Below are 12,426 nucleotides of genomic sequence, written 5' to 3'. Positions count from 1 at the left end.
TGTCTGACTCATCAGATCTGTCATACGGTGTACCCCAGGGATCTGTTCTTGGCCCAATCCTGTTTCTGCTGTATAACAACAGAATTGTGCCATGATTTAAACAGCATTCACATCCTACCTTTCAAACAGATCATCCGATTATATGCTATTTTAATTGTGTCATTTATCATTTATATTCTGACAACGTACAGTTTTATTGCTCTTTTAAACCATCTGATTTTTTAAGTTCGTCAAGTCTAAGTGATTGCTTGGTTGAGATTAAGAACAAGAACAACTCAACTTGTTGTTGCCATGTGCAGTTATATGCCACTGTATATAAACATTATTTACCCTGAGAATTTATATCCATCCTTGTACAGTCTTAGTCATTTCAAGCTTACTATTTCTAACATATTATAGCCCACATGAATCTACATAGATGCATAAATCTAAGGGTCCTGAACATACATCGAAATTAGGGTTAATCAATGCACAAACAAGACGTTTTCTGGACATTTTTGTGATATATCTGTCTTTATGTTAAGATTTATCATTTTTTACAACCTAAAGGGATTTAGATGTCTAACAATACCAAAATACTGCTACATAAAAAAAAAACTGCCATATATATTTGAGCTACACACATCTGTTGACTGATGCAAAGGTGTTCCAGGTAGAAGATTGTTTCACAGCTGTTGCTCAGACTAAAAAAAACAAAACAAAAACGTTTTAGATGTCTCTTTACTGTACTTTTTATGCGCTAGTGAGTGCACGCGCTAAGTCTTGATAGATTTGCGATGAGGCCACCATTGCCTTTCATCCTAATGGATACCAGCTGACCAATCACTGCCCAGAGACATGGCCACAGATAAGGCTATTGGAGCTGGGGAAATTCTAGCAAACTGCCTGCGAGAAGGACCTCCTCTGCTCCTGCCCTCCCCCCCCACCTCATTGCAGCTATCAGCAATCAGCCTGGGTTAATAGTGAGAGCCCAAGGCTGGTTGATTGAAGCCAGGCTACACATCCGTCAAGACAAAACTCCGTGTTGGGTCACATTTGAGACTCGAGCCGTTCACGTTCAACTTCTGGCCTGATCAAAACGTGCACACTTCACCTCAGAAGGCGAGATGTGTTTCGTGACTTTTTAGAAGATGAAGGACTGAAAGCTAATGGCAGTACTGATGATACCGCACCATCAGTCAAGCAGGCCAGTTAACTTTTTGGCAGTCCAGTATTTCATGCCTAAAGATCTGAGAAAAGCACTTAAAACTAAAATTCTCAGTGGAAAGCGAGTCTCAGTTTGACTCTTGAACTCTGAGTTAAACTGTATGACTAAATGCTTTATTACACTTGTCTCACCAGATCACTGTAAATTGGACCTGGGTCAGAAGTTACAAACAGCTGTTGTGGTCCTCACCAGGTGGCCACACTTTTAAATTTTGTTCTTTGTTGCCATCATTCTCTGTGCCTGCAGAGAAAAAAAAAAGAGTTAATGCTAATGGTGCTGGAAGGAGAGGACTAAAGCGCCATTGTAATTACCCAGCAATCATTGCAGCATTCTGCAGCTGGGGTGGTTCAGAGATATAGTCTTGAACCTAAAGAGCCTGGACGTTGATCAACTTCTTGGACGAAGGTGGACACACACTTCCTCACGTATACGACCGAGGTTGCACAATTGCATTGCATCTTTCTTTTTAAACAGCTCTTTCTCTAAATCTGTTTGTTTTGCTCTGCCAAGAGAAACGACTGTGAAAATTAGATTCTTGTCTCCATGATCCTATATGTGTGCACATGTGTGCATTCATAGTCAATTGATATGTATGAATGCAGTGGAGTGTTTCTGTTGAAATTGCCTTCTGGAAGCAGGAATGTGTGTGGGGAGAGGGGAGGCTGTCTACCTGTCAAACGTGTCAGAGCTGTGTGCTGCTCCCAGCCTGACACTTGTGATAATAATCACACTGACTGATTAAAATATGTGGCTTTTCAACAATGTATGTACAAAAAAGCCATAAATTATAATAAACTTTCAGAAGAAGACTGCAAACATGCTTGTTCTGTTTGAATTGGTACTGAGCATGAAGGTTTCATGTATATACGGGTTTTTCTTGGACTTCTATAGTTTTAATCTAAATATAACTAGCCACAAGTGTATTTTATTATCCATATGTTTCGTTATGGACCACCGTCAAATAACATAGTCAGATTCTAGTGCTTTCTTTAAATACTTGTTTAAAACAAAGAAAAAAAAAAGCATGACTATAGTAAGACTTTAACGAAGTAAAATTTCTCTAAAAGCTATGCTATGTAGGTGACAGGATAATATTTATTGTTGGCATATAATTGGTCTGGAAAGACTGTCAATGATGAACAAGAAACTTTTACTCAAACACTCTGCTAATAATTGCAGCACTCTCATAGGGGGTTACTGAGTCCCTGCTGCGGAAATTACATTAGTTACGATAAAACCAGATGCATTTCAAATGTTAACATTCACATATTAACTATGTTTGTACGGCCTTCGTTTCGCTTTTCAGTTCATTGTTTTCAATTGTAAAATGTCTCACCATAAAGTGACATATCTGGCAATTCTGTTCCAATTTCTTATGTATTGTTTGACATCATCACTATTTTTCTAAACCAATGAAGGCTTTGCAATTCAGGTTGTAAATATCTTATGCTGTTGAACAAATACAAACTGGTTGTTTTTACTGTCAGAAACGGTAGTACCTTTACAATAAATTACATGTTGCCTTTATCATTTTGTGTTTGATGTTGTCCTGTCTACTTTTGTGCATTTTTGTCTGCGTGTGTGCTCGGATACAAAGGAGAGCTCATGTGCTGCCGATGAACAAGTGGCATCTTTACATTTTGTGGAGTAGCACATGTTGGATCAGTGAGGAAAAGACATAAAAAATGTTTAGAGCTGTGAGACTTGCTTTCTTTTCATTTTCACAATTTGACTTTTCTGTTGGAAAAGGTAACACATTGTCTGGATTCAGGCAAATATTTTATTACAATTTTGTCTGCTACATGTAATGTAAACACAATTGTAAACGATAACTTATGTGATCTTACAAAATCAGTTCCCAGGAAATGTGATTTTTTTTTTTTTTTTTCATCTGTAGTCAAATCCAGTTTGATCATCGTGGTGCATTCTTTTGATTTGTTCTCTCTACTCTTGCAGTGAGGAGTTTATTAGGTTTAGCTGATGTTCTGAGTCAGATGTAGTGTGCAGAGAGTTTTGATGTAAAAACCTACACAAGAAAAAGCATATAAACCTGATATGCAATTCTGATTGTTTGACATGACTGAAACCAGGTCATGTCCCTTCAAATACACATAAATCACTATATAAATTCAAAATAATTAAATCTAAATTAAAACAGACATTATCAAAGCCAATGGCAACTAACTGCCACATGGAGGCACCCTCTTACACTGTATAATAGTGCTAGGGTTTAGTTCAAGTTTTCTTTCTCAGGTGGAGATAAGTTGAAAGACACAGGCCGAATTAAGTGGAACCCCAGCTTTCTTGCATTTAAAGTCATTTTTGTCCCTGCCCTTTAGGACAAAACAGTGTCTGAGATTTTTATGAATCAAGTCTCTTTGATCACAAGTGATGGAAACAACATGCGCATGTCTGGGCTGGCCTTTAAACAGACGTTTTATTTCAAGCAGCAGAGCATTATTGTCAATATTTGGCCTTTCAATCAGTTTTTACTGACTATGACCTAGATTTCTCCTGGGGAATACATACTGAATTACTGCATATTGTTGAGTTTGCGGTTATTGTCCCTCTGTGTATTCAAGTGCCCACTAACATAAAGGTCAGCGCCAGAATCTATGGATTTTACTGCTGTCCCTAACATATTTTTAGAGGTGATGACAAGCAAGTTACTTTCCTGCAACTATGACCAATTATTGTTTGAGGTTTTTATTGGTCCAAAAGAGTTTTAAAAAGACAAAATATTGTATACTTATTGCGGTCATTCTCCATCCTGGCCTCCTTTTTGTTTTACCGAAAATGATTCGCTTGGCAGCAGCAGAGTTCTGCTTTTTTGTTTGGATGGCAGACAGAAGGGTCGAACGAGTTTGTGGTTCTGCTCAGGGAACAGCCCGGTTTTAGACTACACTTCTGTTTTTTTTTTGTTTTTTTTTTGTATCTTTTTTTTTACAAAACACAGGGCCTGATATCTCCCAAACTCGTATTATAACTCGGCATGTGCTAATCATGATAGCTGTAGAGACCACAAAAGGAATAAAGACTCCTAACGGAGTTGTAATCCATTGAAGAAAGCATTGAAATGTTTTACTGGGAAATGTTAACTTTATACCCATGTGTTTCAGATGTTATTTGAGATGTTTAGTATTTATTGTTGAAACATAAATACAAAATTTCTCTGTTTTGTCACATTGGTGACAATACCATGTGATACCGTTTATCTCAGAGCTGCTTCTTAATAAAAAAAGTCACTTTGCACGTGTAAAATTATCTTTTTTACTTTATCATTTAAAATATGTTGATTAATGTCACATTTATGCCAGACACGTCATTCATTTCCTCCACAATACCCAAAATGCAAAGAAGGACTTGACATATTCATAAGTAAATCTATTCAGTTCAGTTGTCACAACAAACATTAGCACCATGAACTAAACCACCAAATGTCCAGGTCTCACAAATACAAAGTAGAGAAATGGCCACAACAGAGAAGACAAAACATAAAATTAGAGAAGAGTTAGTTCACTCTTACAAGGCATATTCCCAGATCAGCTCCACTTCTGCCCTTTCTACCAACATTCACACCAACATTGACTTTCCATTTCACACAACCAACTAAACTTTTTTTAATGTGTATTTAGCTATCGCATATAATTTTATTTCTCTTGATAGGTAGTTTTCATAAATTATACAACTGAACATTTATAAAAATGATCACATTTTAATTGTATCCATCTTATTCCTTAATCAGGGAAACATTACGTGAATTTTGCTGACAAGTTCCAGCTTAAACATTTTTACATAGCCTGATTCAGAGCAGCTACTGGTTTAAATCACATGGGAATATTGACATTTAGATCTTAAACAGCATATGAAATACTGGAGGTTGCACTATAGCGTCATACAAGTCTTTTGTTTTTTTTTCTTTTTCAAAGTTGGAGGGATGAACAGAAGACATAAAGACTAATTATGTATAGCAGTATGTTTAACATTTCCAACTGCACTAGTGCACCCAAGTTACAAATATAATTTTATTTGGTGTTTATCTGGATGTTATGCGTTTTAAATTGCTTAGACCAGATTAGTTTAGGATCTGACTATTTGTAAGTTGTACTTCCCTGTTCCAGCTTTAGAAATTAGTCTGGACTTTAAAGACCTGGATGTTCTGCACAAATAAATTATTACCATTGACAAAGGGATGCAACTACATTTATTGTTGTTTCGGAAACCTAAAATCATTACAGAACTGCTCTGAGTAGCATTCCTTCCCATTTTCAGGAGCCAATATTTCCGGTCCTGTGGTCAGTTGTAGCCCACAATGACGTGAGGATTTTGCTCTTCTGTGAGCTTAAGTTTACAAGAGAAAACATTACACACAGCTTCTAAGGTCTTTTTTGTGAATTTGATTCCAAAGGCACAATAATTATTATTCCTTGTGTGTTAATAACCAATGAAAATATTTTATTCATGACAGAAATAAACTAATTTGCCTTTCAGCACATAAAAACCAGCTGAAGTAACAGGTTAAGTCTTTTTTATTCATTTTCTATACCCACTTAACCTTGCAGGGTCCGTATCTAACAGTGGTCATTGGGGCATCACAGAGAGAAACAGCCCTGCATGCACACACTCAGAAGTAAAGGCAGGTCAACTGAATACTCTAAACTGAGTCCTATTTTATTTATTATTTTTTTGACCAAGGAAGGAAGCTGGAGTGTGATGATTGTAACCGACAAAAATGATGATCTTAGTGTTTTTATTAAGTTTATAATTAGTTTTTGTCACTATTTTCTTTGTTTCTGTAACCAAGTTATTCTGTAGTGACTTATTTCATGCTCCCCTGTGTACTCGTCATCGCCTCCTGTGCCACCTTCTCTCAGTCTGTCTTCTTTTCCCTCCACTCACACCTGCAGTCAGTTAGCTCATCACAGCCCAGGTCTTTTGCTCCACATTCACCTCCCCAGCATTTAAGCTGCTCACGCTCAATCACTCCAAACCGGTTTCCTGTACTTCTCCTCAACTTCCCTGCGTTTCCTGTCTGGCCTTGTTTTGGATTACTTTTTGTTTGATTCTGGCTTCCTGCATTTTTGTAAGATCAGCTTTTTTAATTTTTTTTTTTATTAAATTTTGCAACTCAGTCTGACGACTCCTGCCAGCTGCATTTGGGTCCTAACCACAAACACCATGACAGAACACAAATGTACTATGTTCTAAAATAAGAAAAAGACAAAATCACTTATGCCCTCCCAAATCTTCATATCAACAGGGGATTACTGATCTTTTTTTTCCCACAAAGTAGGGTTCTGCCCTTTTTATGCTGTTCCATACAGCATAAAAACATTTTAATATTTCCACTGTTCAATATGTGGAAAAAGTTTTAAGATAGTTACTTTAGTTACAACATACCTGCACATTAAAACACAAAGCAAGGTCCATAATAAAAGGGTTAGTTTGGTGTGGAGTTGCCTGACTGCTTTGCACACATCCCTCAACCTGAGACATTTTAGAGAGGAAACTGTGGACTACACCATCTGACCCAACATCAGTACGTAATCTCACAGATGCAGTTGAAGAAGAGCAGTATTCAACAGCATCAGATTGTGTTCTGCTCATTCCAACAGAGGAGTAGAGCACCATTAGGTGACACTGGTTACTTTTTCTCATGTTTTTAATCCTAATCTCAATAACTTGTTCTACAAAATATTGTGATATAACATTTAATCTGTCCTTTGTTTCTTACAAATCTGCTTATAGCTTTGCAAAAATAAGAGTCAACGTCTACTCTGTTCCATGAACTCAAAGAAATTATGGAAATGTATTAGTTGTTCTTTACTTGTATATTATCCATGCCAAGTGCAATTTCAAGGCCAGTTGAAGGCAACTGAAGATCATCACTTGTGCTTTAAGAAGAACCTGGTCCTGTCTTATCGGCCTGTTTGATAAAGTTATAGGAGTCAAAACACTGAGTCTGTAAACCCTTAGGGAGCTGTGTGCTTGTGTGGGGGATGACTGAGACTCACGTCATGTTTCCTCTGTGGGTTACACATTCATGAGACAGACGATCCACACTACAGTTCCTCGTCTAAAACTGCTTATCGTAGGTGGTCTGCTCCAGTGGGAGGTGGGGTTGGTTGACATATGGTACACTCTTTGGTGATAAAGTCCTTTAAATGCACACACAAGGAAGAAATAAGAGAGGAAAAAAAAACATAAATCCAGTCCAAGGAAGCTTCGTGGACTGAGAGATAAAATGAATGACTGGTGTTTTGATAAAAGTAAGAAAAAGTAATCACAAAGCTACCCTGCTTCTTGCCCGTCAACTAAATGAATTTAATCTCAGCTAGGTTCCTTGAGTTGTAACAGAATTTCATTCCCTGTTTCCCACATCCTTTGATTCACATGGCTCTTTTTCATGCAGAGGCGTGAGCTTTAAGCCACATTTAATGCTTTTCTGCACAATTTCACTGAGCGCCAAAGTGACAAAGCTAAATATTTTATTGAGGAGTTACTATTTTGTGCACCAGGCCAAAGCAAACTAAATGCTGGTGAAGAATGTAATCATTAATCTAAAGACCAAGGGCAACATGCTCAATTTGATCTAAAATTGGCCTCTGCTACCCACAAGAAGATAGAGAAATGGTGTGCATGAGTGCATGTGTAAAAACAAGCTCTGTCAGCTTCTGGACTATCACAACCAGAGGCCAGAGGAAAACATTTTGTTTGTTTTAATGCTCTTGGAGCATGTGACAGAGCAAGTCTTTTTCTTTTTTTTTTTTTCATTCTTGACCAATGCTTCTGACATTGAAGTTCAGTGTAAGGTTGCTTAACTTTGATGCACGGTTAATCCAGTAAAGTCAGAAAAGAGCTACCACTTTACTTCAAAAGAATGAAAACATGAAAGAATCTCAAAGGAAATCCTTTTTCTCACAATGTCCACCATCTAAAATGCCCCTGGTAATTGCAAATTACTGGGAATTTTATCGGATTGTGGTAGTGTGAAGCTTTCCCATCATTCCCTACAGGCTTTTATGTAGCTATCAGTTGTGTACCAGCCTACCATAGCCTTTAACTTGGTTGTTTAATGATTGCCATTAACATATCAAGATCTGCCAAGGGGTGCTGGCAGCTTTTCCCACCCCTCATACTGCTTTCTCTGCATTGCCAAAATCAAGATGGCTCCTCTAAATCTTCATGTGGCCCTTCAGGGAGTAGAGAACATGAAGGTCTCTGGTGTAATTGGATTTATGTGCAAAATCGCTGTGAAAATTTGGACTTTATCTGTCTATGTACCCATGACTGGAATGCATCCTCCTGAGAGGCCATTTTTTCCACTGTTGCAGTAAAATTCACTTCTCTTGATGGAGTTGAATTAAAGTTATTTAATATTAAATAACTACATATCACAGTATTTTCATTCACAGTGCCTTTTTTTAAATTAGGTCCTGATCTTAGAGTTTTTTGGTGGTGAGTTCATGGTCCTTTTTTGTCTGAAGGAAACTTGGCTGGATACAACTTTGTGTTGGTGTACAAATGTCACAAAAACTGCTTTTCTGTTTATTTGTTTTCATTTAGAAAATATAACATTTCAAAATTCAAATCAATGTGTCTTCACTGAAACAATGATTGGCAACAAGTCAGTCCCCTTATCACCATGACCTATCAGCAGATGTCTTGTCCCTTTGAAAGAAATTTGTAGACCTTGCCAGCCTCATTGCATGGCCCTGTCTCCTACTCCACTTGCATCTGTTAGCATTTTGTTTCATATAGCTTGGAGCTCTCCATGTGCTCCTGTGTGTGTGTGTTGGTGTGTGCGTGTGTGTGTTTGCATTCTGTGTACCAGATGTGCATCAGATAAAGACTGTCGAATGGCACAACTGGCTATTACACCATCACCGCTTTAGCAACATGGGATTAGCCACAGAAATGAAGATGTAGAGACAGATAGCGCTGGGAGTGAACAGGACATATTTAACTTTTAACGAAAACCCAAGAAAACTGAGACCGAAATTAATACTGGAGAGTTTGTTTTAAAGTGACATTGTGAGTGTGAGTCGGGCATAAGAAACAAAACTCCAAGCAAAATTATGTTGAAAAGAGAAATGATGATACAGCTACTAATTTGACAACGTAGTTGAAAAAAGATGGAAAAAACACATTAAGATATCTATTGATGTGTAATTAATTTAAAAAAATATTTCTATGCATTTTTTTTTGTATTAGAGTTGTGTGTCGATTTCTGAAGTTTGTAAGGACGTTTTTGTTAAATATTGTGAGAATATAAGCATACTCAGTTTTTCTTCAATGCATCATTCCATAATGAAGAAAATTACAGTGGGAATTCATCTTTTCACTGGGATAGTTGTCATTCTTCCTGTGGTTCCATATGTTTTGTTGCTTTGTTTGTTATAAAAGTACTTTCTCATGACTCATTTAATCTCAGTGACTGTTGCTGTTTTTTATATTAACATATCTTTTCCTTTGTTCCTCTGTCATTGTCCTTCTCTCTCCAGATTGAGAACCTGTTGGAGCAGTTAAAAGATAAGGACAAACAGCTGGTTGGATTGAGAGAAAGGGTTCAGGGGCTTCAGACTGACTCAAGTAACACAGACACAGCTCTGGCCACTCTGGAAGAAGCTTTATCAGAAAAGGTACGAGGAAAACGGGGTGAATGGCTGGGGCAGTGCTGTGCTAATGCATTTCTCTTGTTGTATGACTGTAAAGTCACACTTCAGTTTTAGGAAGTTTGGGATAGCTTGGGTTTGTTGAAGTGACGTTTTGTGGAATAATAATCTCCTTTTTGGACGATGTTGGCGACGGTGAGAAGAGTTCAGGTTCGATTCCAGCTCAGTCCGCCTCTGTCGTTGTGTCCTTGTGCAAGATTCCACCAGAAGGTGTGTCAAGCTGTTTGATTTAAGCATCTCGCATGCTGAGTTAAGTGAATATTTTTAGTTGTCAGACGTAGTGATATTACTATGTCAATATGCGATATTCAATTTTTAAGATTGTTTCACAAACAGGACATGTGAAACATACTGTATGGTACGTGAAAGCTGCAAGGCCCATTTCTATGACCGGCGTTACAGTACAAAGATGAGAAAGTTGTGGTAATACATTTTAACGCAAGGTTTCCCGAACAAGATGTTTTGTTCTGGTCAGCCAATCTTGCAGTTATGCTCATAAAATAGTATAACAAGCACACAGTTACATGTGTCTGTTTGCATAATAGATTGTATTGAATTAAAATTCTTTGTGCAGAATAAATGCCACAGGATTTAAGGTGAAGCAAACAAGCTACACCACATGATGGATGAAAGAATGAATAGGGGAGCTGACTGTCTCTTGTAAACATTCCTGTATTTGTTTGCTGGCAATTTGGGTGAGCAGCTGGTCTTCATAAAGCCTTACCTCAACAGGAGGGAGTCACTTTTTACCAAGTGAAACCCATTTGATTTTACACTATCCCAAAGCAGACGCACTGTAAAGCAACTTGAGCAAATAATTGTCCTTATTAATATTTTCTTTCTTGTCATCACAACTTGATGAATTCATTTTTAGATTTGTAATAATGATTACAGAGTGCCTCCCATTACTATTTGAGCTGCAGCTGAACATGGGATGGATTTGATGTTACTCTGTTCTGACTATGATCTAGCAGATGTCACATCCCAGTCTTGAAATAATTAAACTTTGCCTTGAACTGACTGGCTTGATGTCAGAATGACTCCATTCTTCTTAGCTATGTTGCACATTTTTCATACTAGCATCTACAAAGGATTGGTTTTGTACTTCAAGCTATAACTGGTTTCCATTTCCACATTTGGTCTCCAAGCTAAAAGATGGTTCCTGGTGTAATTTTTTTTTTCCCAGGAAGACTTGCAAAAAGACACATGTAAAAACCCAATCAATAAGGTTGCTTACTAATTGATACCTTTTTTGTGTATTTTTTGGTAGTTGTGTCATCAATGTACATATAGACAAAGTACATAAGAAATGTATGTACTTATGTACTTTGTCCATATGTACATTGATGAATAGAGATATTCCAAAAGAGCTTCCCACAACAGAATCTAAAGCTATTCTAACAGTGTACTGATTTATTATTTGGATACAAATAACACATGTGATTTTCATATTTAAATAAAGCCTAAGTCTTAGTGTTATTTTCTGTGTATTGCAGAGCTTTTATTACCCTTCCATTTTGCCACATTACAACAACCTTCCCTGCATTTAACTACAAATCCTTGTGTGGTAGACCAATACAAAGTACCACTTAATTGTAAAGTGAACGAAAAAGGAAACCTGGTTATAAAAATGTAGTGTGTATCCATCCCGTTTTAATGTTAAAAGTTTTACATCTTTATCCTTCCACCTCATAGTTGCAAGCTTTGTGTTGGTTTGTTTTATAAAAATCCAATAAAATACAGTGAACGTTGTGGCTAAATATGAACAAGCCCTATTTTGCAAAGCACTGTACTTTACAGTATGCTTATGCTACGTAACCTAGCTGCGGTGGGAAACAAACAACAACAAAAGCTCTCCCTCAAATGATAAATTTGTAATAAAAAGAATTTTGGTTGATTGTGTTTGTATGTGGAGTTTTATTAAATCATGCTATTTTACATTTGGATCAAATAAGTCAAGAGTATGTGCTTTACCAACAGAAATAAGCTATTAAAATACAGTTACCCAGCATGTGTTTGTTTATGTACAGAAATGATACAAAGACCAATGACAAATGTGTTTCCACTTAAAGTGATTTTTTTATCACCTAAAATTTGTTTGTGTTGCAGATGGACTTTGAAATGAATAGCATAATGGTGCAATAAACAGTAAATCCCTGCTCTGCATCGGCCCATCTGCTTACCCAGAAACCACTTCACATGCGTCCTACGTACAATTCAGCTGTGACGACGAGAACTTTGGCGAGCTTTTCAGAGTTTGTGGTCAGCGCAGGGTGTGTGTAATGTGTTTACAAGGGCGAGTGTGTGTGTGTTGCTAATCACAAACTCTGTCACAAACCTGGTCTTGGAGTCAGTCGCTGGCCACAGCTCTGTGGTTCTAATTAACAGGCTGGGGCATTGTGTTTATAGCTAGCCTTACTCATTAGCTTGTGTGTGTTTTGTTCGCGTCTGTCTGTGATGTTGCGTTTGTGATTTCTCTTGTTCTTATATAGGGTCCAAAGTAAGGCACCTCGCTGAGGCATGTTATATTAACACACACTGCCC

At 37.4% G+C, this 12,426-nt stretch overlaps 1 protein-coding gene across 7 annotated transcripts in view; it reads left to right on the top strand.

Moving 5' to 3' along the window:
• LOC103129859 (ELKS/Rab6-interacting/CAST family member 1-like) overlaps positions 1 to 12,426 on the top strand; it is a 167,649-nt gene that overhangs the window by 38,776 nt on the left and 116,447 nt on the right. For all 7 annotated transcript variants that reach the window (XR_001660118.1, XM_016665463.1, XM_016665466.1 and 4 more), the window contains one exon: positions 9,712 to 9,849. Coding sequence is in view for 6 of the 7 variants with exons in the window: in XM_016665463.1 (XP_016520949.1) it covers positions 9,712 to 9,849 (138 nt within the window). In the remaining variant the exon portion in view is untranslated. The remainder of the gene's footprint in view (positions 1 to 9,711; positions 9,850 to 12,426) is intronic.

This window comes from Poecilia formosa, unplaced genomic scaffold (assembly GCF_000485575.1).
Source record: "Poecilia formosa unplaced genomic scaffold, Poecilia_formosa-5.1.2 Scaffold586, whole genome shotgun sequence".
Classification (NCBI taxonomy): domain Eukaryota; kingdom Metazoa; phylum Chordata; class Actinopteri; order Cyprinodontiformes; family Poeciliidae; genus Poecilia; species Poecilia formosa.
Note: the sequence above shows the minus strand (reverse complement) of the source record. Positions and strands in the feature narration are given on the sequence as shown.